At 36.0% G+C, this 27,651-nt stretch overlaps 1 protein-coding gene across 1 annotated transcript; it reads right to left on the bottom strand.

Moving 5' to 3' along the window:
- Positions 1-1,021: 1,021 nt before the first annotated feature.
- GNB4 (G protein subunit beta 4) lies at positions 1,022-27,651 on the bottom strand (the record flags this gene model as incomplete). Its single annotated transcript, XM_082840550.1, has 9 exons — positions 27,589-27,651; positions 16,227-16,265; positions 15,403-15,509; positions 13,169-13,232; positions 11,355-11,517; positions 10,246-10,312; positions 9,939-10,140; positions 4,877-5,093; positions 1,022-1,128 (listed from the first exon to the last, which is right to left on the bottom strand). Exons 1-9 carry the CDS (start codon positions 27,643-27,645, stop codon positions 1,022-1,024), a joined length of 1,023 nt encoding a protein of 340 aa, XP_082696676.1. The 5' UTR covers positions 27,646-27,651.

Here is a 27,651-nt window from a genome sequence, read left to right as displayed (position 1 = left end):
ACTTTCTTAATGATTATAACTAGTCAGACCTGGTGATTGGTTAGATCTTATACTTCTTTGAAAAACGTAATGCTATCACATTATTTTTCCTACCTAGATACACATTGATGGAGAACACTGGGAAAAATCTTTCAGATGCCAGGACAGTCCAAATGTTCATCAATCTGCTGAAATGAGTGCACCTTACAAACTCAGTTCTAGAATATGAAATCAATAGGAAAGCCCAGCTATTTCGAATGCTACCTAAGTGTCATTTGATCATAACCAGCTTTTTAAAATAACAAGAACCATTCTCATGTGATTATTGCTATCTACCAATTAATACGAGTTTCTTATGTATGTCTAAAATTTCAAAGTGAGATCTCTATTCCCTGGCCATCAGATTATGTCCCCTTCAAAAGACTAAACATGAGCACTAATTTAAATTGATAAGATGGCAGAGGATATTGCAGAAACTAATGATATTCACAAGGACTCCCTCAGTGGTACCTAGGCCTGTCAGCATTCTTAAACAGTAAGCAACCAGGATCTCTTTTAGATCAAAATGGTCGGAATACAAGGAGACTTGCTTCAAATATCAGTACACACATCAATGGTATCACTTCCATCTATTACTGTGCCTGGTTCCTCCACTATAAAACTCAAAACTATGACACTTTTTAAGGTATACAAGGTTAAAAATGTAGTTCTTAAAAAATGCAAACACATACTCTCAAACATGATAGGCTGCTATAATGTGTACATTCTGTTCTACACAAAGAAAAAGAATTAGACAGTACAAGCAAAAATTCATCAAGGTTAAATTAGCTCAACTCCTCAAATTAATACACTGGTCCTGATCTCAGCAAGCACCTTTACCTTGTTTTCACCTTTTTTTGTTTTGTAGTTTACTGAAAGCTTCTTTTTGTATATAATAATAGAAAAATCTTCACCTGCAAATATAAGGTAAATTCTTCTGCACAGCTATAGGCTGTAGTACTGATTTCTCCAGGTATCAGTGGAGAACAGAAAATTTGTGCTGTTAATTCCAGATTCTAAGAAAACTGTCCCAAGACCCTGTTGCCACAGCCATGCCATCATCAGTTACACCTAAACAGCTGACACGGTTGTCATGACCAGCAAGAACACCTGAAAAACAAAAGTTCAGTAAAAAGTTAGCAATGGGCAAGTTTTAGAATTAAACAAGTGTATGCATAAAAGATCTGGGAGGGTACTTAAAAGCTAACAGGTTCCCCTGAGTTGAGAGACTGAGTGCCAGGGGTAAGGTGGGCATGTAGGTAAAATAAAATTCTTTGTATTCCATGAACTTCTGACATGTGCATCAAATTGTGTTTTTCATTTTTGAAAAATTATAATTATGCTTATGTTCAAAATCATCTATTCAACAACATGTAGTCTTTTATTTTACATCTCTAATAAGTTCATGATACTTCTAAATTTTGCCAATAAGCTATGCTATTTTCAACAAAAACAAAATTTTAAATGTTCAATGAACTTTTACCACCAGAACAACAAAAACATGAGAATGAAGCTGACTTATACTACCACTTCCAAAAATAACAACATAATTTATTTACTTTATTCTTTTAACCACCAAACCCTGGAATGTTTTGGTCATAACTTTCTGAAACCATCAAACTCATCTAGTCTTAGCTTTCTTTTGTATATTTAACCTATTTGATCTTCTGACCACTACACAGGATAAAATTAAATATTCCCAAATATTTGAGAGGAAAATGAGAAAAGTAAAGATTTAAAAGAAGAATTAGAATATATCAAATTCTCAAAAAGAATTTTTTCTTTAATATACTGTTTGAGTTTTCATTATCTCCATATGTAATTAAGCATATCATTTTCACCCAATCTTAGGAACAGAAGTTCATCTTGTCTAACAATATTTTGTGCAGTACCTTCAGTATGGCAATGTTTGGCAACAGGCAAATTTACCATTATGGGTTGAAATAACAAAAAATGACCATTGTGACTAAATACTCCAAGTCATATTGGAAAGAAGAATGAATTAGCATTTCAATTTTAAGGTGAAAGTATCCAGTTGAGTCAACTTGAAACCAAACAGCTGTAAGCAAAGCAAAACTAAAACTCAAGCATATGTTTAAAAAAATACAGAAAACAAACATGTTTTTATTTTGTTATGGATATTAATTCATTCGATCCAAGCAAAACACCTAATACCTCAAAAAGGTAATTGGCTTTGAACAACAGAGTATCTCCAAAAATTTACTTGCAAAATGCTAACCCGTGAACTTTTCTGCAGTCTCAAGAGAGGTTGTAGAAAATTATTCCTGGTAATGTTGACATTGCCTCCACTCCCTCAGAAACTTCAACAACTGTATAGGTGTTTAAAAGGGCAAGGACATACACCCACAAGGACAGCAAGGATGAGAGCAAGCAGTGGCAACAAAATTTTGTGAGCTGTATGGTGGTAAGTGTGTTAGTGGACCCCAAAATGCTAAGTTCAAAGCAAATGGTCTGATAAGCCAAGAAACAAAAGCAAACTGCAGAACCTCCAGAAGGGTCAGATACTAGTGGAACCAGGTATCTGTGGAACCAGACATGGGCAAAGATGGGGTAAACTGAGGCTACATTAGAAAGTGTCCAGGAATCAGCTAGACTCCCCAGGTCTCTTCCTTCACTCTGCAGAGTCAGATGATTTATCATCCTGCACCAGAACATAAGACTAGAGACTTATTTGCTAGAGAGAGTAAAAGAGGGTCTCTTAACTAGAAGAAAATAGGCACAGTTGAGATTGGTGAAACTGCTGAAAATGGGGAATAAGTAAGTTTACTTGCTAATTGTCTTGCACCCCAGCTTCTTCCCGGAAATCAGCCCCCAAACTGTCAGTCAGCTTATATACTTCAGGTAGAAAAGTGGAACAATCCACCTCAGAGAAGACAGCTGGCCCAAGGGAAAAAAGGCCATAAGATATATCAGAGGTTCCCCAATCAAAGCCTGGCCAGATCACTGTTCAGTGAGGCCTACAGTCAGTACACCCCAACCATGTGCAGAGGGCTTTCAAACAGTTATAGTGCCTCACTCTTAAGGATAAATAAGAGGCTAAGAATCAGAGTTTTAAGGAAATATAATAGATAGGACACTGAAAAAATAAGAAAGAAGGGGGAAAAAAGGCAACTTGGGAAACAAAAGATTATGCTTTCAGAAGAAAACTTCAAAAAAGGCTTTCATTAATGACCCCAGAAAAACAAGACTTTTATTCATGAAAAAAAGAATGGTGGCCCTAAAAAAAAAAAACTCTCAAAAAGATGGTAGCAAAAATAAAAACCCAAAGCTTAACAGAAGCTTCATGGAAAGAAAAGGCAAGAATTTCTCCCAGAACATGGAGCAAAAAAGACAGATGGAAAATATGAGAGAAACTAATAATAAAGTCCAAGAAGTCCAACGTCAGAATAATGGGAATTCTGGGCTTCCCTGGTGGTGCAGTGGTTAAGAATCCGCCTGCCAATGCAGGGGACAGAGGTTCAAGTCCTGGTCCAGGAAGATCCCACATGCCGCGGAGCAACTAAGCCCTTGCGCCACAACTACTGAGCCTGAACTCTAGAGCCCATGAGCCACAACTACTGAGCCTGCGTGCTGCAACTACTGAAGCCCGCATGCCTAGAGCCTGTGCTCCACAACAAGAGAAGACACTGCAATGAGAAGCCTGCACACCGCAACGAAGAGTAGCCCCCGCTCACCACAACTAGAGAAAGCCTGTGTGCAGTAATGAAGACCCAGTGCAGCCAAAAAGAAAGAATGAATGAATGAATGAATGATGGGAGTTCTACAAACAGAATGATAATGGAGAAAAAAGTGCAACCAATTAAATAAGCCGCCTAAACTTCCCAGTACTCCAGGGTATACGTTTCCAGGTTGAAAAGGTCCACTGAATGCCCAGAATGAGGGATGAAAATGGATCTGCTCCCAAACATATCAAAACTTGCAAAAAGTTTGAAGATTAATTAGTGAGAAGTACATCAAAACTAAGAATGTAAGCCAAAAAATTAATTTGACCCTAGAGAATATTCAAAAGCAGCGCAGCAAAAGAAGTCACAGCATATATCTCACTGCTTGGCAGTAAGTACTGTTTAAAAATTCATAATTGTGTAATAAACACTGACTGATGTTCTAAACCAAATTCACTACATGGGAAAAACTGGAAGATGGAAGCTGTGGTGGGAGGAGGGATGTTGAAACCAAACCCTCAACAGATAATGCCTAAAAGTTAAAAAAAAAAAATCAGGATGTTCTTTAAAGATATAAAAGTAAATACTTAAAAGTAGCTACCATTGGGAGCAGAGAACATGGGCTGGGGTCAGAGGACTGCTGTGTTTTGGTAACAAGCCATGTAGACCTATTTGATTCCTTGAGTATAATTTTAATTCTGAAAAAATTTTAAGTCACTCTGTGTAATTTGTTATTAATGACAGTCCCCAGTACAACTGGATGCTAATATTCTGGAAGCTGCAGGGGAGAACACAGAGTACGGGGTTAAGGGGAGACAGTGGTTCCATGTCCTGCCCCATACAAGATCTGAGCCAAAAAGAAGATCCATGTTTCCTGTCAGGTTATAAGAGAACTGTAACTGGGAAAAGACCATACTAAATTATATTCACTATTCATCTTTATGTCAAAACTTACCAAACAAGAAAATATAGAATCAGATATTACTCTTCAGAAAACAGAAACATAAATATGGTTTATGGACTGTAACTGCACTCAAAAGATCAACAATGACCATGAATGAGAACTGCCATGTTGCCATTCCCTAGGGTGTCCATGGGGGCCCCAGAAACAACCGATGGGAACCTTTTCACATTTCCCGACAAAATCAAAACCTAATGTGTACTTATTTACTAACCTGCACGATCTCCTTTTAGTGTGTCCCATACGTTACAATTGAAGTCATCATACCCAGCTAACAGGAGACGCCCACTTTTTGAGAAGGCTACGGAAGTGATCCCACAGATGATATTGTCATGAGAATACAATAATAACTCTTGGTCTGCACGAAGGTCAAAGAGCCGGCAAGTAGCATCATCAGAGCCAGTGGCAAAGGCATATCCATTTGGGAAAAACTAGAAAGAAAAGCAACAAACATTTATTCCATAGAAGTACACAAAAATTATGTGAGGCAGTGTAATAATAGACTCTGGGGTAAGACAGACCTAGATTCAAATTCCAATTTGGTTTCTTACCAGGTGAATGATGTTAGGCACTAAAGATTCTTAAACACTTGAGTCTTAGTTTCAGAATTTAGTGTGTCGGTTAGGGCTGAATGAAATAACACATGCACAGTACCCATAACCCACTGTTCAGCACAAAGCAAGTACTCAAAACATCCTGGCTCTGGTCCTCCATATGTCTTACTAAAATGTTTAAATCAAATATTACTATTTATAGAATTTATATATGTATGTATACTCTTAAATGTTCCAATAATCTCATTATGAGAAATAAATAGGAAACATTTTATAAAAGAGAACAAAAATCATCCAGTTAGGCTAGGTTATAAAGTTAAGCTAGTAGTAAAGAAAACTATGCATTATTAGTTTGTGAATCCCCTTTCTCAGATACTGTGGCACTACTCAACACTTTTTACAAAGAGGAAATCACTTCATGTATCTATTGGTCATCTGTATTACTCTGTTAGTACCTGCTGATGTGTAGGAATAAAATGAAGAATATAAATTTATCTTCTTTGTGGCAAATATTTTATAGTTTGTCATTTGCATTCTAATATTTTTTACTTTTTTAAAAATATAAAGAAATTTTTTGGAGGTATCACTCTCCCTGATTTCAAACTACTACAAAGCTATAGTAATCAAAACAGTATGTTACTGACACTAAAACAGACACATAGATCAATGGAACAGAACAGAAAGCCCAGAAATAAACCCATGCACACACAGTCAACAACAAAGGAGGCAAGAATATAAAATGAGGAAAAGACAGCCTCTTCAATAAATGGTGTCAGGAAAACTGGTCAGCTAGATGCAAAAGCATCAAACTGGATGACTTTCTCACACCATATATAAAAATAAACTCAAAACGGATTAAATACTTACACGTAAGACCTGAAATCATAAAACTAGAAGAAAACACAGGCAATATGCTTTTTTCTTTTCTTTTTCTTTTTTTGGCCATGTTGCGCAGCTTGTGGGATCTTAGTTCCCTGACCAGGGATCAAACTCAGGCCCCCCTCAGCAGTGAAAGTGCAAAGTCCTAACCACTGGACCACCAGGGAGTTCCCAGGCACTATGCTCTTTGACAGTGGTCTTAGCAGTATTTTTCTTGGATGTCTCCTCAGGCAAGGAAAAGCAAAAATAAACAAATGGGACTACATCAAACTAGAAAAAGCTTTTGCACAGTGAAGAAAACTACTGACAAAAGGAAAAGGAAGCCTACTGAATAGGAAGAGATATTTGCAAACAATATATCCAAAACATACAAAGAATTCACAAAAGTCAGTATCAAAAAAACAAACAACCCAATTAAAATATGAGCAGAGGAACTGAAGAGACATTTTTCCAAAGAAGACATACAAATGGCAAATAGACACATGAAAAAATGCTCAACATTACTAATCATCAAGGAAATGCAAATAAAAACCACAATGAGACAGCACCTCACACCTGTCAAAATGGTTATTATCAAAAAGACAACAAATAAGTGTTGGCAAGGATGTGGAGAAAATATCCCTCATGTGTTGTTGGTGGGAATGTAAACTGGTGTAGCCACTATGGAAAACAGTATGTAGGTTTCTCAAAAAATTAAAAATAGAACTACCATATGATCCAGCAATTTCACTTCTGTGTATTTACCTCAAGAAAACAAAAACACTAATTGGAGAAGATATACATGCACCCTGTTCAATGCAGCATTGTTTAGAATAGCCAAGATCTGGAGGCAACCTCAGTGTCCATTGATAGAAGAATGGATAAAGAAGATGTGAGATATACACGTACACACACACAGACACACACATATACATACACACAATGGAATATTACTCAGCCATAAAAAAGGAAATCTTATACCATGTTCTTGAATTGGAAGAATCAATATTGTCAAAGTGAGTATACTACCCAAGGCAATCTACAGATTCAATGCAATCTCTATCAAACTACCAATGGCATTTTTCACAGAACTAGAACAAAAAATTTTTTAATTTGTATGGAAACACAAAAGACCCTGAATAGCCAAAGCAATCTTGAGAAAGAAAAACAAAGCTGGAGGAATCAGGCTCCCTGACTTCAGAGTATACTACAAAGCTACAGTAATCACAAGAGTATGTTACTGGCACAAACACACACTTGAGTCCATTGATCCACAGATCCATGGAACAGGATAGAAAGCCCAGAAATAAACCACACACTTATGGTCAATTAATCTACAACAAAGGAAGCAAGAATATACAATGGGGAAAAGACAGTCTCTTCAGTAAGTGGTGCTGGGAAAACTGGACAGCTACATGGAAAAGAATGAAAGTAGAACATTCTCTAACACCACACACAAAAATAAACTCAAAATGGATTAAAGATCTAAGCATAAGACTGGATACTATAAAACTCTTAGAGGAAAACATAGGCAGAACACCCTTTGACATAAATTGCAGCAATATCTTTTTGGATCCTTTCCTAGAGTAATGGAAATAAAAACAAAAATAAACAAATTAGACCTAATCAAATTTAAAAGGTTTTGCATAGCAAAGGAAACCATAAACAAAACAAAAAGACAAGGACTTCCCTGGTGGTCCAGTGGTAAAGAATCCACCTTCCAATGCAGGGGACGTGGGTTCAATTCCTGGTCAGGGAAGTAAGATTCCACATGCCGCAGGGCAACTAAGCCCGCGCACAACAACTGAGCTTGTGCACCTCGATGAGAGAGCCCACGTACCGCAACTACAGAGCCCATGTGCCCTGGAGCTCACGTGCCACAACCAGAGAGAGAAAATCTGCATGCCACAACTAGATAGAAGCCCATGCACCACAACAAAGAGCCTGCGCCGCAATAAAAGATTCTTCATGCCTCATCTAAGACCCAACGCAGCCAAAAAAATAAAGAAAATAAATAAATCAAATAAATATTAACAAAACAAAAAGACAACCTACAGAATGGCATAAAATATCTACAAATGATGCAAGTGACAAGGGATTAATCTTCAAAACACACAAACAGCTCATGCAGCTCAAGATCAAAAAAACAAACAATCCAATCAAAAAATGGGCAGAAGATCTAAATAAACATCTCTCCAAAGAAGACACACAGATGGCTCAACATCACTAATTATCAGCATCACTAAAATCACTAAAATCAAAACTACAATGAGGTATCATCTCACACTGGTCAGAATGGCCATAATCAAAAAATCTACAAACAAATGCTGAAGAGGATGTGGAAAAAAGGGAACCCTTTCAAAAATCTGAAAAAACATTTCATGAAATGAAAAATCATATAATAACTTATCAATATGGATGCAAATTTTAAAATTTTAACAAATCGAATCCACTAGTAACTAAAAAGGATTATGCATTATAACCAAGTGAGGTTTGTCCTAGAAATGTAGGGTTGGGTTAATATTTGAAAACTAATCCACGTAAATTCACCATTTAACAGACTGAAAAAGAAAAACCACATGATCATCTCAATAGATGAAGAAAAGACATTTGATAAACTTCAACACTCATTCCTGATAAATCTGTAGCAAACTAGGAACAGAAGAGAAGCTCATCAACGTGATAAACGTGGTGGGATGAGAGATGGAGAGGACTGCATTTGCCTATTCCAAAATTCTACTCTTAAACCAGGTTGGCCTAATAGGGGGTGGGGGTAACAAAGCCTTTACTTTCTCTGATATTCTCTAAAGATTATATAAAATTGACTTTCAATATGCACATGATAAATAAAAACGAATTTTTCCCAAAAAATATCTTCTTGCAAAATTAGAGTGTATCTTACACCCATAAACACTTGCAATTACAGTGCTTTAGGAAATTCTAGTCATATCTATACATTTTGGCATCTGATCCACACAGGACAATTTACCTAAGTCAAGCAGTATCCCACCTCCTCTTAATATCCCTCTCCTCAATGCTGACTGTTTGATAAATCATTTTGATTGTCACTCAAAATGCCATTTTAGTTTTAATTTATAAAGACATATGACTAGTTCATTCTCATTTTTGGAGTTATTTATTTATTTTCTTTCTTTTTCATTGATGTATAGTTGATGTACCATATTAAAAACAATACTTTTTTGAAATAAGAACTAAGTACTTATTGTCTGGCTTAATCTATTTGTGGATACCTGTTTGAGGGTTTTTTTTTTCAATATGAAGGAGATTATAAATAATTTATACCATTTATTGAGCATCCAGTCTATAGTTTCATTTAGTCTTCACATTATTCTTTAATGTAGGCAGCATTATTCCTACTGAGGAATGTGTAGCTCACAGAGGTTAAGTAGCCCACCTGATCTCACACAGCTGGTTCCCAGCAGAACTAAGATCCAGAGTTTGCTGACTTCAAAAGCTATACTGTCTACACTAAACAGCTGCCTCTGTCTTCCTGACTGTCTCTCTTTGGGTTGTTCCCTTGACCCCAGAGATATGGGACTTCGTTCTCCTCTGAACACACTGTTGATACTCATGATCTGCTTGTTTGCTCAAGATGATCTATCCCTCTAAATCTGGGAGAAAAAAAAAAAAACTTATTCCTGATTACCTGCAAATAAGGACCTAGGCCTATGGATTAAAACCTTTCCATTAACAAAAATCAAACCCTTGTTATTTGGGGGTTAAATGTTATAAAAGCATACTATTTATAAGAATCCTTGAAGGGAATCTGTTGTTAAAATCATACTGTAGAGTTCAACACTTTATATGCACAATAAATTTTCCTTAGAAATGCTCTTCACTTACACTGACAGCATTAATATCCGACACATGGCCAGTGAAAGACTGTCTACACATTCCATCTCGAATATCCCATAATTTTGAAGAGGCATCACAAGCACCAGAAACAAAAGTCCTCATGTCAGGACTCAGAGAAAGACTCATCACATCTCCAGAATGCCCAGTGAATGTAGTGGTCTGCTGGGCAGTTTCGATGTCCCATAAAGCACTATAATTAAAAATAGAAATAATTAATGACTGCTCTTTTCTTACATTAGTTCCTACTACCATCCTCAAACTCAAAATCTGGAATAAACTTCTGGAATAAACTTACCAAGTTGTATCTCCTGAACTTGTAACAATTTGGCTGTCATCTAAAAAACGACAGCAGGACAAGTAGCCTACAGCATAGAGAGTAACAAATGTTAGGTTATCACTGATTAATTCAATTACCGTATGAAACAGTAATATATATTTTAAACATATAATACCTGGGCAAGTGTTTGTTAGTATAATCTATAGTTCTACTTTTAATTACTTCCAACTCTATGCTGCCTGCAACTGAATTTTATCAACAAACTCTTAGGTATTTACTGTGTTGATGACTCAGTTACAAACTTGTGTAAAAGACACAGTCCTTTCCACCTACTACACTTACCTAAGAGAAAGATACTCCTTAATACAAATATCTATTATAATCTATAGCAGACTTGGTTAAGTACCTTGGAGAAATATGTTAAAAACCTCAGGGAAGGAAAGGTGGCACTCAAATGCTCAGAATTCACCTGTGCTTCAAAATATGGACATTTCAGGAACAATACCATTATTGAGATTGTGTAAAAAGCACAGCCAAATAGTACTTCCAAGAATCCAGAGAGGCTGAAACCTGATGAGTGGTGATAAATTCCTAATTAACACTGCTAACCAAATACTATATTATTGAACTATGGTGTGCACATTGAATGCACTATCACATAGTGAAAAATACTTCATAAATGTATCTTGATACACACTTTCAATTACATAATTAAGCACCAAAATCCCATAATTGCTATAGGTTTGCAGAGAATACAGAAAATTATATTTGCTTTCTTTTTGTATTTTTCATTATTGTTTGAATTTTTCGCAATAAATTTATAATTTTTACAAAAGCAATACTATTTTTTGGAGTTATTTATTTATTTTCTTTCTTTTTCATTGATGTATAGTTGATGTACAATATTAAAAACAATACTTTTTTGAAAGAAAAATAGAAGTATGGTCATCATTTGTATAATTATAAAAAGTCAGTGTTTCCCAGATTCATGGTAATTTCTACTCTCACTTGATTAATATGCATCCTTTGGCCAGCTGATCTCACTTTGTCACTCCTTCTCCTTGATCAGCTCATTCTTCAGGAAGAAGCAGGTTTAGGGGAAAAGGACAATATGTAGTGATGCTCACCCGTGTGACCCGGTAACTCTCGGCTCACTCTCACATTTCCCTCTCTGGTTTTCAAGTTATATATAGAGCAGATGTTGTCCAGTCCTCCACAAGCAACATAATTACCAGAGGGAGCATAAGCACAGGTCATCACCCAGGAGGACCTCAAAGGAATAGCATGCATCTATAGGACAAATACAACACAAAAACTAAGTCAAGAGTACAAAAACAGTCATTAATTTTTCAAACCTATTTACAATGAAGCAAATATTACTGCAATTTAAATGTACTTAAAAAATAGGCCAAGTAAAATAAAAATGAAATGGTTTGAGAAAGTGAACAATAAAAAATAAAATACTAGGGCTTCCCTGGTGGCGCAGTGGTTGAGAGTCCGCCTGCAGATGCAGGGGACACGGGTTCGTGCCCCGGTCCGGGAAGGTCCCACATGCCGCGGAGCGACTGGGCCCGTGAGCCATGGCCGCTGAGCCTGCGCGTCCAGAGCCTGTGCTCTGCAGCGGGAGAGGCCACGACAGAGAGAGGCCCGCGTACCGCAAAAATAAATAAAATAAAATACTAATGCACACTGAAATGCCTGTTATATCTTCTGTATTATTATCAAATCATTTGGATTTAAGTGCTCTTTTCAGAAAGTATTCTTTTAAGAATAACAAGGACGTAGGACATTTCAACACTAACAGAGCCATTTGAAATATTAAGTGTAAATGTTAAAGAACTTAACAAAATTTTTTGTTTTTGCGTTAGTGCTCAAAAGATGAATTTCCTCTAACATAACACTGAATAATACAAGTACTGGAGTTGAACAGAGTGGTTCTTCCACAAAGAACTATGACCTTCTAATAACACATATTCTGGGCTCGAATTCAAACAATGGTAATAGTTTGCACTGATCTACTCATACCACTGTATGATGCCTTATTACCCAACACCAAGCATTTGCAGGTCAGGTAGCAAAGTTTAATGTGAATGGGAACATAAAGGCTAAGTGGCCCATACACAGAATCAACACATCGTGGGATTACTATGCTCTCACTTAAGCTAAAAGAATATTTTTCTGTTTTAGGAAAATATAGTTGAAAGTCACACTCAATTCTGATTGATACAGAAAAACTATTATATTACAAATGTGTCTTAGCTAGCTTTAAATTCTCAACCAGGCTCAAGTTACTGTTTATTTCACAAAAATGGTACTACTTCTAAATCTTTACTAGAAACAGTGGTATAAATGCACACAGAATCTAGAAGTATTTGACTTGTGAGTATTTTCCTGGAGCTTCTTCATGACCACTCAACACCTCTATGTCAGGGGTTCCTTCCAGTGGACATATTAAGAGGACCCACTGGCTTTTACCACCAAGGGATCTAAACAAGTTGTAATTTGCCTCCAATCTACTGTATCTTCTGAGCAGTCCAGAAACACAAATCAATGCCTAGTGTGGACCAAAGAAAACATTCTAGCTTATCCACAACTAAAAATAAAAATTGCAGGGTCGCTGTCACATTAGGAAATGGGACCTTTTAAAAAAAATCATTTATATGTAAAACTGATGCACACTGTCTTCTAATATTCAAGTATGAAATATGGGACTCAAATAAGACACACTGAACTATATTCCTGTAGTTGTCCTTGGGAATAAAAAGAAAAGGTTAAATATTAAAAGCAAACACTAGGTCTAAAGAAAGGATCTGAGTTAAAATTAACGAGTAAATTTATCCTGGAAAGAAATTAAAGCTTGAAGTAATAGAATAAAGGAAAGAATTGGTGGACATCAAACCAAATAAAAGGGTTATGTAAGAGGATGATTAAGAAACTCTACCTTATTTGTTGTATAGCTATCCCAAATAATTAATTTTCCATCTTGGGAAGCACTGACTAGTAGCCTAGAGGAACAAACACAAAAATAATGTGACATTTAGAGGAAAAAAGTAGTTTAAATTATGCACTGCATTAATGTAGAACAGTTCAGAAAAGACAAAAATAATTTTTCGAATTAAAAACTTGATACCAGAAAATATTCTCACAAGTTAAAAAAAATCTATTCTGCATGCCAAAAAATTTCAACATTAAATATTTTTAGACATTTTACTAGAAATGTCTCTGGTTATAACAACTTTTTCATGGTAACAACATTCTAGTTCTTATTCAAGATTCTGGTAGCTATTAGCTGACTGGTTTAGTATGTACTGACTTAAATATAATGACAGTAGAGTACATATAAGCCTAAGAACCACATTTCATTCAATCTAAAAATATCAGTTGAGAGCCTGTGAATGCAAGGCAGTGTTATGGGTACAAAACAGGCTATACCGCCTACCCTGGGGCCCTCCATCATCTGGTGGGGATAAGACATTTAATAAAATAAATTAGGTAAATGAAAATAGTCAGAGGAGTGGTATAAAATAAAGGCCATAGGAAAACAAATGAGGGACAAGTAAGTGCTAACTGGGTTACTCAAGTAGTCTTGCAAAAGAAAACAAGTCTTGAAAAAATGGAATTTCGAAAGCTAAAGATAAAGAAGTCTGTGTTCTATGAGGAGGGTATGTTCCATGGCAAGAGGTGGAAAAATACAACAGGTATTTCAGGAATTGTGAATTTCCCAGTTACACAGAGTTTGTAAGAAACGGGAATAACAGTTTAGAAAAGGGGACTGGGCTTAAACTACAGAAAGCTCTGTTTGCCAGGCTAAATATGAACTCTTGACTAAGTTACCTGCCACTGAATTTTTTGTTTTGTTTTGGAATTTTATTTTTCACTATGGTATAAAATTCAAAAACTACAAAAGGACAGATATACAGTGAAAAGAATCACCTTCCTGTCCCCATCACCCTTCACTGTAGGTAAATAACATCAGGTTCTTATGCAGCAATTACTGTAAGTTTTATGAAAGGGAAGATCTAACCACAGGGTATGGGATGGAACCTAAAGTTCTTCAAACATCAGTTGGCATCATCAGCATTGAGTTGAGAAGGACATTAAGTTACAAGTTGATAATCAGAATGGGTAGAAAGACAATGTGAGATAGGTTCTGTTGACACTTTGGGTTCTCTATTAAGATTAATAGTCTTGAGAAAACTATAAGAAAGTAAGAACCATTAACATTGTTTCAAGTGATTGTATTTTGAGTTACACATTTGCTATCTCAATGGGCAGATTACTTCTTAAACTTCTTTAAGAAAAAGAATAAAACATTTGGCCTAGCTTTATGTCAGTTGCCAGTTATATAATTTTATTTATTCCCTCCTAAGAGGCACAAGTTCTATATTACTGTATTCAAGTATCTTATTTACATCAAGATGTGCCAGGCATTAGCAACAGGTAGCAACATTTTTAGGTTCTCGAAGAAGAAGAGAAAAAGTATGCAACTTCTATTAAAAAATAATTTTTTAGTTAAGACTTTTTCCCCATTAGATGAACCAAATCAAAGGAACAAGTCAACCACTATGGAAGCAGTGCCAGATACTCTGGAAAAAGCACAGGCCACACTGTGACCCTATGAACAAAGTAAATCATCAAGACCAACCATCCAACTGCACTCCAGATGGCGGCTGTGTGTGTGTGCGTGTACACACACTTGTATGATGGGGTTAGGGGAATAAAAGATGTATTCAACAAAAATGTCATTGTTTTATGTAATTCCATCCTTTGTGAATTTAGGTAATAAATAATTACGGCAAGATCTGGTAACTTGTACATAGCAATATTCAACAAATATTTCCTTATTAACTGAAATTTCAATGTTAATACACAATAAAACTGCCTTGGCATGTTAAAAAAAAAAACTATAATACCCCACTGCAAAGAAAAGAAATCCTAAACGCTTTGCCTAAATCATTTGATAAAGGATATTTCTGAGAGGTAAATCTGTTTTCCATATTAAAGGTTTCTAAACTTTTAAAGTATCAATGAATACTTTTATTAAAAGCAAAGCGTTCACATTAGATGCATTTTCTGCAAATACTTCATAGGTATAGGTTGTTTCTAAAAAGAAAATGCAAATGATGACTCAACAAAAATAATTCTGCACACAGTCTGAAAATGGCAGGTACAAACCTCGAATCATATCCCCAGTGCATAGCATAGATTTTAGCTAGGTGACCCCTCAGTGTACGTCTTGTTCGCATTTGTATTCGCCCCACGGAATCCATATTTGACGTGATCTATAGGAAGTGACGAGAATGTCATTCTTTACCTTAGACGTAGCTCAGAAAATAAAGTAGAAACAATTAATAGGCAAAAAAGCAGACATAAAACAAATTTATAGCTATTGAAGGTATTTTAATAATTCCTAGAGTCATTATAGGATTAATATGTTGTTCAAGAAAAAGTATGATTTATTTGCACACCTTCCAGTGAGAACATCTTCTGTAGACTATTTAGTAAAAAGAACAGACATACCTTCCAACCTTAGTAAAAAAACAGCTACAAATAAAAATCTAATAGATGATCAAATAGTAAAACATTTCTAATTTTAACTATCTAAAGAAAGCCAATTTTATATTTAAACAACACATAAAATATCTCCTTAATAAAAATGATCAATATTAATTAAACTAATGAAACCTTCCTAATAGTTTATATAAGAAAAAAGATCTTAACCAGGGCATATCAAAAGAATCAGAAGCTACCTAAAAAGAAACATATACTATATGAACGTACATATTTTTATTGTATTTTTTCGGACTTCCATTTTAACAGGTATGCTTTAAAAAGCACTTCTACCAGCATCTGACAAATTACAAAGTGTTTTTTAATAGAGATCTCATATTCCTTTCAATTAAATTCACTAATAAAGAGAATCTGAACATCATTTGCATCAGTATCAAGCAGTTTCACGTGAATTAATAAAATGAATTGAGGAAAAATAAAAATTTTACCTGAACAAGCGTGGCATCATTACATGCTTTTCTAGCATCCTGAAGTAAAGAAAGATAATTATACATTTAGGTATGGAAATCCCTAGATATGATTTAAAATAATACTTTCATTGGAAATATAGATTTGAAATATACTTCTTACTGTACCACACAATCTTTATTTTTAAAAGGTTTAATGAGATGAAATTCACATAACATAAAATTAACCATTTTAATCATTTTTAAGGTGTGTAGTTGGGTTGGTTAGCATATTTACAATGCTGTGCAACCATCACCATTACCTAATTCCAGAACATTTCCATCACTCCAATAAAGAATCCCTATACCTTCCAATTCCCTCTTCCCCCATCCCCAGGTGATCACTAATTTACTTTCCAATGGATCGCTCATTCTGGACATTGCATACAAACGGAATCATACAATATATGACCTTTTTTGTGTCTGGCTTCTTTCACTTAGTGTAATGTTTTCAAGGTTCATTCAGTTGTAGCATGTGTCAGTATTTCATTTCTTTTTATGGCTGAGTAATATTCCACTGTATAAAAATATGACATTTGGTTTACCCATTAGTTAATATGATGGACATTTATGCTGTTTCTACTTTTTGGTTTTATGATTAATGATGCTTTGAACATACCTTTTCAATTATCCTGGGTATATACCTAAAAGTGGAATTGGTGGGTGATATGGCAACTATGTTTAACATTTTAAGAAACTGTCAAATGGTTTTTCACAGTAGCTGCTCCACTTTACATATCCACAAGGAATGTATGAGGGTTCCAATTTCTTCATGTCCTCACCAACACTGTTCTTGTCTTTTTATTCTTCTTCTTCTTAAAAAAAATTATTACAGCCATCTTAGTGGATGTCAAGTGGCATCTCAGTGTGGTTTTGATTTTCATTTCCCTAATGATTAGTGATGCTAAGCATCTTTTCATGTGGAGTGTCTTCACATGCGCTTATTAGCCATTTGTATACCTTCTTTGGAGAAATGTCTATCAACTTCTTTGCTCATTTTTAAATTGGGTTATGTGTTTATTGTTGAGTTATAGGAGTTCTTTATCTATTCTGGATACTAGACCCTTATCAGATTATGATTTGCAAATATTTTCTCCCATTCTGTAGGTTGAGTTCTCACTTTCTTGATAGTTTCCTCTGACACACAAGTTTTTATAGTTTTGATGAAGACCAATTTGTATATTTATCTATTTTTTTCTTTCTTGCTTGTGCTTTAGTGTCATATTAAACTGTTGCCTAATTCAAGGTCACAAAGATTAACAACTAGGTTTACTGCTAAAAATTCTACACTTTCAGCTGTTACATTTAGGTGCCATTTTGAGTTAATTTTTGTATATGGTATGAGGTATGAGTCCAAACTCATTCTTTTACATGTGGATATCTAGCTGTCCCAGCAATATTTGTTGAAAAGACTATTCTTTCCCTATTGAATTGTCTTGTTACCCTTGCTAAAAAATCAATTGGCCATAGATATATGGCTTTATATATAGACACACAATTCTATTCTATTGCACAAATATACTTTTGGTTTATGGTTAAAAGATTTTTAATTGCATCCCCCGAATAAACTGAACTAGACTGATTTAATAAGCCCATTGTATTCAGAGTTATATTTGTTAATAAGCATCACCAAAAAGCAAGAGTTCTGAGTTCCCTTCTATTTGTTCTGGCAACTAGAAATTGAGGTGATGGGAAGAGTATTTACAGTATAACCCAAGTCATTTCAGAAATATTTTTAAAAATACATAGTACTTGAAAACTTGACAGCTACAGGTAAAAGAATGAAATTAGAACATTCTCTAATACCATATACAAAAATAAACTCAAAATGGATTACAGACCTAAATGTAGGACCAGAAACCGTAAAACTCCTAGAAGAAAACATAGGCAGAACACCACCAAACCAGCTTTACAACAAATGTTAAAGGAACATCTCTAGACAGAAAAGAAAAGGCCACAACTAGAAACAAGAGAATTACAAAAAGGAATGCTCACCAGTAAAGGCAAACATAGAGTAAAGGTAGAAAATCATCCCCAAACAAATATGATATCAAAACCAGCAATCATGAGGAGAATGCAAATGCAGGATAATTGAAATATATTTGAAATTAAAAGACCAGCAAGTCAAAACAATCTTGTATATATATAGACTGCTATATCAAAACCTCATGATAACCGCAAAGTGAAAATCTACAATAGATACACACACAAAAAAGAAAAAGCAATCCAAACACAAGACTAAAGATAGTCATCAAATCACAGGAGAACAAAAGGGGAAGAAAAGAGACCTACCAAAACAAATCCTAAACAACTAACAAAACGGCAATAAGAACATCGATAATTACCTTAAATGTAAATGGATTAAATGCTCCAACCAAAAGACATAGACTGGCTGCAAAAACAAGACCTGTACATATGCTGTCTACAAGAGACCCACTTCAGATCTAGGGACACATACAGCCTGAAAGCGAGGGGATGTAAAAAAGGTATTCCATGCAAACAGAAATCAAAAGAAAGCTGGAGTACCAATATTCATATCAAACAAAGTAGACTTTATTTTTTAAATCAAAGTAGAGTTGATTTACAATGTTGTGCCAATCTCTGCTGTACAGCCAAGTTGACTCAGTTTTACACATATATACTTTTTCTTAAATATTCTTTTCCATTTTGGTTTATCCCAGGAGATTGGATATAGTTCCCTGTGCTATACAATAGGACCTTGTTGGTTAACCACTCTAAATGTAATAGTTTGCACCTACCAACTCCAAATTACCAGTCCATCCCTCTCCCTCCCCCCTCCCCCTTGGCAACCACAAGTCTGATCTCTGTGTCACAAGTCTGATCTCTATCTCTGCAAATCTGGTTCTGTTTCACAGATAGGTTCATTTGTACCATATTTTAGATTCCACATATAAGTGATATCATATGGTATGTTTTCTCTTTCTGACTTACTTTGCCTGTGTGCCACAACTAGAGAGTCCACGCACTGCAACTACTGAGCCCATGCGCTCTGGACTCTGTGCGCCACAACTAGAGAGAAGTCTGCACGCTGCAACGAAGAGCCTGTGGACCACAACAAAAGATCCCACATGCCGCAACTAAGACCCTGCAGTGGAAGGGCAGAGTCTTAACCACTGGACAACCAGGGAAGTCCTCCTTATATATTTTTTTCTTCTCTGATTGCCATGGCTAGGACTTCCAAAGCCATGTTGAATAAAAGTGGTGAGAGTGGACATTCTTGTTCCTGATGTTAGAGGAAATGCTTTCAGCTTTCCACCATTAAGTATGATGTTTGCTGTGGGTTTGTCATATATGGTCTTTATTATGTTGGTAGGTTCCCTCTATGCCCACCTTCTGGAGAGTTTTTTATCATAAATGGGTGTTGAATTGCGTCAAAAGCTTCTTCTGCATCTACTGAGATGATCATATGGTGTTTATTCTTCAATTTCTTAATGTGGTGTATCACACTGATTTGCAGATATTGAAAAATTCTTGCATCCTTGGAATAAATCCCACTTGATCATGGTGTATGATCCTTTTAATGTATATTGGATCTGGCTTGCTAGTATTTTGTTGAGGATTTTTGCATTTATGTTCATCAGTGATACTGGCCTGTAATTTTCTTTTTTGTGTGGTATCTTTGTCTGGTTTTGGTATCAGGGTGATGGTGGCCACATAGAATGAGATTGGGAGTGTTCCTTCCTCTGAAATTTTTTGGAATAGTTTCAGAAGGATAAGTGTTAACTCTTCTCTAAATGTTTGATAGAATTCGCCTGTGAAGCCATCTGGTCCTGGACTTTTGTTTGTTGGAGGCTTTTTAATCACAGTTTCAATTTCAGTACTTGTGATTCTGCTGTTCATATTTTCTATTTCTTCCTGGTTCAGTCTTGGAAGGTTGTACCTTTCTAAAAATTCGTCCATTTCTTCTAAGTTGTCCAGCTTATTGTCATATAGTTGCTTGTAGTAGTGTCTTAAGATCCTTTGTATTTCTGTGGTGTCCATTGTAACTTCTCCTTTTTCATTTCTAATTTTATTGATTTGAGCCCTCTCCCTTTTTTCCTGATGACTCTGGCTAAAGCTTTATCAATTTTGTTTATGTTTTCAAAGAAGCAGCTTTTAGTTGAGACAAATATTGTATGATATCACTTAGATGTGGAATCTAAAGAATAAAACAAACTAGTGAATACAACAAAAAAGAAAAAGACTTACAGATATAGAGAGCAAACTACTGGTTACCAGTGGGGAGAGAGAAGAGGGAGGGGCAAGATAGGCTTAGGAAATTAAGAGGTATAAACTACTATGTATAAAATAAATAAGCTACAAGGACATATTGCACAACACAGGGAATATAGCCAATATTTTATAATATAACCTTTAAAATAAGGAATATTTTAAAGGAATATAACCTTTAAAAATTATGAATCACTATGTTGTACATCTGAAACTTATATAATATTGCACAACTATACCTCAATTAAAATTTTTTAATTAAAAAATAACACTTCTTTAAAATACTTTGCAAGTATACTGTATACAGGTGTTATTAGAAATACTTTTTTTTTTTTTTTTTTTTTTTTTTTGCGGTACACGGGCCTCTCACTGTTGTGGCCTCTCCCATTGCGGAGCACAGGCTCCGGACGTGCAGGCCCAGCGGCCATGGCTCACGGGCCCAGCCACTCAGCGGCATGTGGGATCTTCCTGGACTGGGGCACGAACCCGTTTCCCCTGCATCGGCAGGCGGACTCTCAACCACTGAGCCACCAGGGAAGCCCAGAAATAAAATACTTTTGATCTAACATGATAAAAAGATATGGTATGTCAGGAAAATAATTTTTTATATAATGAGTTATATTTTTACATTAAAAGCAAATTCCCTACATGTAAGCAGGTGTTTTTGCCTAAGTATTATAGGGTAGCCTTTCAAAAAGACCTTAAATTTTTACACAAACTGAAGAGAATTATTAAACAGAAGATAGTGAAACAAAAATTAACAAAATAAGTAACGGCAAACAAAGAACATGTTTAATAAGCAACAAAATGTTTTAAATCAAGTTTATCAGTTAATAATAAATTTAGAGGATTCATATACATGGGAAGCACAATTAATTCTTCCTACTAGATTTGTTCCAATTTTTTCCCCCAAAGGTTAGGGTAGTGTTGTCTTCAACTTTGTTCTTCCCCAGTGTGCTGTGCACGCTTCTGTGCAGAGAGGCACACACGATTTGTTGAATTACTGTCCCCAAAGGACAACCTGTTCCATTCAGCCAGGGGATGCCTGCCACCGTCTGCAACAAAGACTGGATAAGTATGCAATCTTTTTGGCGGCCTTTTCAACCTATTTATAAGCACTTAGAATATTTCTATGTAAGGGTGTTCATAAGTAGTTACACAAACATATGATTTGATTCTCTCATTCTCAGATTGTGGGTTTAGAAACCTCATTTGGCAAGGAATAATTTAGCCCACTTTCCTACAATGAAAAGAATTTCCAGAAACAACAGTGACAGCCTAAGCCATGTCCAAAAATGCTGGAGTAGAAGACAATTCTATAAAAAGAGCTCTCTGATTTTAAGCTTTATGAAAATGAACTATCACTGTTTAGATCATCTTTCTTAATTCAGTCATTCAATAAAAAAATCTGTTGCACACTGTGTCAGGTACTATGCTAGGCACCATGGATAGAGCAGTAGACAAACCAGAAATCCCTGCCCTCATAGAGCTTACCTTAATATTAACAACACAATTAAAACACGGCAAGTTAAAATTACTGAACTTATGAACACTTTTATCCATTATAAAACTGAATATAAGAGAATCATTCCCAATTAACAGCTGAATTCCTTATTGCCCACCTTAAAAAATAAAGCTCTGATATTAATATCTTTGTGCAAAATAAAAGTGGTGTTTCTCACTCCAAATCAAACAAGTAACAATTACAAAAGACAATCTACATTTTCTCTATTTCTGTTTTTTTAACTTAAAATGAATTATAATCAATGCTACTCCAATATAAAATAAAATAAACTTTTTAAATGAATCATGTATTGCACCAAATAGCATACATTTCTATTATGTCATGTGTTTATACCATAGTTAAATATATAGTTAAAATATATTTCTGGAATTAAGGGGGAAAAAAAGAAAAGAAGGAAGAAATGGTCTTTAAATAGAGCATGACATGATTAAACTGATGAGAAAAGTACATGGTATTTTACATACACATGGACTTGAAATCACGGAAGATGATTCAGTGAGCAACTATGCCCATGACATTCTGCTTGGATGCTGGTGAGATACAAAGATAATTAAAACACAGAATTTCCCAGCCAAGTACAGGTAGTAAAGACAAATGTGCACAAGGAACTATAATATCAGGTGGGCTGTAATCAGCCTTGTAACACAAATCCAAAGGGCTGTACAAGTAAGGAACGGCCACTTACTGGCATTGATCTAAATCCTTTACATGTCATTTTGCTTACTCCTCTCCGCAAACCTATATAGTGGGCAGAGACATTAAGCATCAAAAAAAGCTGTAAACATGTCCTGGCCACAAAATAATTAAAAGATGGAATCCATGTCCTTTCCACCAGGCAATGCTGCCTTCCAACAAAAGAATAAGAAATCCAAGTGCAGGACTCTGGTGAGGTTTTTTAAAGGACGACTAGGATTCAATGAATACAAGTCCCAGGAACAAAATTAGAGCAGAGGTAGTATAATTCCAGGCAAAGGAAACCATTTGATAAAAGGCAACAAAGTGGAAAAGAGCAATCCATGTTCAGGGAATGACAACCAGATTCATGTGGCTATAGCACAGGCTACAGAGCCAGATCTTAGCAGACATGATGGGGAGGCAGGGCCACAGGGGTACCTATGGCACGGGCTCTGGAACCAAAATACACCTGGCTTGAGTCCTGATCTACCACTTCATAGTTATGTTACCTTCGCCAGTTACTTAATCTCACTGAGGCTCAGTCTCCTCAGCTACGAAGTAACACCATCTACCTCACAGGGTTGCTACAAGCATTAAATGAGATCAGCACATGACCAAGTGATTGGCCAGTCACTCCAGACAAGAACACCACAAGAAATGAAAATTGTAGGCCAATATCCCTGACGAACATAGATTCAAAAATCCTCAAGGAAATATTAACAAACAGAATTCAACAACACATCAAAAGGATCATACACCATGATCAAGTGGGATTTATTCAAGGGATGCAAGTATGGTTCAACACCCACAAATCAATGTGATACACCACATTAACAAAATGAAGGATAAATATCATAAAATCACCTCAACAGATGCATAAAAAGCTTTTGACAAAATTCAATATCCAATATCCATTTATGATAAAAATTCTCAACAAAGTGGATATAGAGGGAATGTACCTCAACATGATAAAGGCCATATATGACATATATAAGATACTCAATGGTGAAAAGCTGAAAGTTTTCCCTCTAAGATCAGGAGCAAGGCAAGGATGCCCATGCTTGCCACTTGGATTCAGCATAGCATTGGAAGTCCCAGCCAGAGTGATTAGGCAAAGAAAAGAAATAAAATCAATAAAGGGCATCCAAATTTGATAGGAAGAGGTAAAACTATTGCTACTTGCAGATGACATGATATTATATACAAAAAACACTAAAGACTCCATCAAAACTGAGAATAAATGAATATGGTAAAGTTGCAGGATACAAAATAAATATACAGAAATCAACTGCATTTCTATACACTAATAAAGAACTATCACAAAGAGAAACTAAGAAAACAATTCCATTTACAATTGCATCAAAAAGGATAAATTACCTAGAAATAAATTTAACCAAGAAGGTGAAAGACCTGTACACTGAAAACTAAGACGCTGATGAAAGAAACTGAAGATGACACAAATAAATGAAAAGATATTCTGTGCTTACAGACTGGAAGAGTACTGTTAAAATGTCCCGACTACCCAAAACAATCTACAGGTTCGATGCAATCTCTATCAAAATCCCAATAACATTTTCCACAGAAATAGAACAAACAATCCTAAAATTTGTATAAAACCAGAAAAGACCTCAAATAGCCAAATCAAGCTTGAGAAAGAAGAACAAAGTTGGAGGCATCACATGCCCTGATTTCAAGCTATATTACAAAGCTATAGTAATTAAGACAGTATATATTGGCACAAAAACAGATACATAGATCAACGGAACAGAACAGACAGCAGAAAAATACATCCACACATATATGATCAATTAATTTACAACAAAGGAGCCAAGAATACAAAACGGAGAAAAGACAGTCTCTTCAATAAGTGGTGCTGGGAAAACTGGACAGCTACGTGCAAAAGAATGAAACTGGACCACTATCTTACATAATACACAAAAATTAACTCAAAATGGATCAAAGACATGAATGCAAGATCTGAAATCATAAAACTCCTGGAAGAAAACATATGCAGTAAGCTCCCTGACATCAGTCTTCGTGATGATTTTTTGGATTTGACCACAAAAGCAAAGATAACAAAAGCAAAAATAAACAAGTGGGACTACATTAAACTAAAAAGCTTCTGACAGCAAAAAAAACCATCAATAAAATGAAAAGGCAACCTACTGAATGGGAGAAATATTTGCAAATCGTATATCTGATAAGGGATTAATATCCACAACATATAAAGAACTCATAGAGCTCAACAGAAAAATAAAACAAATAATCTGATTTTTAAAATGGGCAGAAGGGGACTTCCCTGGTGGCGCAGTGGTTAAGAACCCGCCTGCCAATGCAGGGGACACGGGTTTGAGCCCTGGTCCGGGAAGATCCCACATGCCACGGAGCAACTAAGCCCGTGTGCCACAACTACTGAGCCTGTGCTCTAGAGCCCATGAGCCACAACTACTGCAGCCCGCATGCCTAGAGCCTGTGCTCCACAACAAAGAGAAGCCACTGCAGTGAGAGGCCCACACACCACAACAGAGCAGCCCCCACTTGCCACAACTACAGAAAGCCTGCACACAGCAATGAAGACCCAACGTAGCCAAAAAATAAAATAATAAAAATAAATAAAATGGGCAGAGGATCTGACTGGCATTTTTCCAAAGGAGACATACAGATGGCCAACAGGTACATGAAAATGTGTTCAACATCACTAATCATCAAGGAAATGCAAATAAAAACCACAATGAGATAGCAACTCACATCTGTCAGAATGGCCATCATCAAAACGAGAAGAAATAGCAAGTGTTGACGAGGGTGTGGAGAAAAGGGAACACTGAGCACTGATGGTGGGACTGCAAATTGGTGCAGCCGTTATGGAAAACAGTATGTAGGTTCCTCAAAAATTAAAAAAAGAGGGCTTCCCTGGTGGCGCAGTGGTTGGGAGTCCGCCTGCCGATGCAGGGGACACGGGTTCGTGCCCCGGTCCAGGAAGATCCCACATGCCGTGGAGCGGCTGGGCCCGTGAGCCATGGCCGCTGAGCCTGCGCGTCCGGAGCCTGTGCTCCGCAACGGGAGAGGCCACAACAGTGAGAGGCCCGCGTACCACACAAAAAAAAAAAATTAAAAGAAGAACCACCATATGATCCAACAGTTCCACTTCTGGGTATTTATCTAAAGAAAACAAAAACCCTAACTCAAAAAGATATATGCACCCCCATGTTCACTGCAGCATTATTTACAATAATCAAGATATGGAAACAACCTAAGTATCTGTTGACAGATGAAAGGATAAGAAAATGTGAGATACATACACACACACACACATACATACACACAATGGAATATTATTCAGCCATAAAAAAAGACTACCTTGCCATTTGTGGTGACAACATGGATGGACCTTGAGGGCATTACACTAAGAGAAATATGTCAGACAGAGAAAGACAAATACCACATAATCTCACTTATATGTGCAAGTTAAAAAAAGACAAAAAACAAAAAACCAAGCTTACAGATACAGAGAAAAGATTTTAAAAAATGAGACGGCCATGTGACCAATGTGCTTGGCCAGTCAGTCATTCCTGCTCAGCATCTGGAGCAAGTGACACAAAGTAGAGATGGTGGAGAATCCATTCTGGTGGTGGTAGCAACATCTTAACTCAGAGATTAGCCTATGAAGCCTTCTCTAATCATCCCAGAAAAAATCAATCCCTCCTTTGTTTTGACAGGTTTGTTCAGACACCTAAGGTATCCACCCAGAGTTCTCATTCACATCTAAATCATTAACTTCCTTGAATTCCTGGTGATTAGAATGATTATGATTTTAATCCGCTCAGATACAACATTTTTCTGCCGAGTGTTCTTCCCCCATCCCTTGTTTTTCCTGCTCCTTTCATCTCTTTCCTGTAACATCTTTGCATAGATCCTATGATTGTTCCTTTTTTCTTATTCTTCACCTTTAAATTAGATAAGTAATTCTGAAATCGCTATTGCCAAAGATTCATACTGGACAGATCACAGCAGTGTTCCAAGTTACTAATAACTTGGATTCTCCATGCTTCGTTATGAAGTTTTTCATTTATATTTGTAAGTTGTTTAGCTCTTACTTTTTCCCTGTGAAAAGAAGTAGGCAGCAGCAGGCTACACACAATTCGGTCTCTCCTCTACCTTCTCACCAAGAGGCTTCCTAAAAGACAGCATGTCTATATCCTTTCATGTTTATCTCTGCCCTCCTTGATATTTCTCAGTCCAGGGAAGCATCTGTTTTCACTGTTCCAAAAGAAAGGAACGATGTTGTCCCTGAGGGAATATGAGATTTACAGCTGCAGAAACCCTCTCTCAGAGCCTTTCCACACCCTAACATTTGACAACTTTTCCCCACTCTATTAGGTTTTGAAGTTCTAAGTGTCTTTAATTTTGTTAAAGATGAAGCTTGTATTTGTTCCTTATGCTCTTTACTGTTTTGAGTTGATTTCCAAGAGTAAAGATGACAGACATCTTCATTATGCCACTAATCATTTTTAATGTTTTTCTGCAATCTAATGGTTTAGAGATTAATTTTCTAATAGATTACATTATGTGATATTATGATATTGTGTAACATTATGATATTACATTATGCCTCAACATACCAAAAATCAAACTATGATTCCTGGTGTGTGAGTAGAAGAGAAATATTATCATGTCAGCAGAGATTACATGTGCACTATTAACTTCTTAGGGACACAGGGGCCGTTGGTCCACATAGGTATTTGTTAGGAATGATTTTTGGAGAGTTCTTTAGAGGCATGATAAAAATAAATTGACCATTTCTCACCTTATAAATTATTTAATATACGTAGACTGATAAACTAATGCACAAATTTTGTTCATCGCTGGTATTACATAAAAATGTTAAAATTTCAAAATGAAAAAGTTTGCTCTTACCTGGATCTGATTCCGCAGCTGCTCGGCTTCCTGCCTCAACTGTTCCAGCTCACTCATCCTTGA

This window comes from Leucopleurus acutus (assembly GCF_964270905.1).
Source record: "Leucopleurus acutus genome assembly, chromosome: 5".
In the NCBI taxonomy this organism is placed as follows: Eukaryota; Metazoa; Chordata; class Mammalia; order Artiodactyla; family Delphinidae; genus Leucopleurus; species Leucopleurus acutus.
The sequence above is the reverse complement of the archived record's forward strand: the minus strand, read 5'-3'. Positions and strand labels throughout refer to the sequence as shown.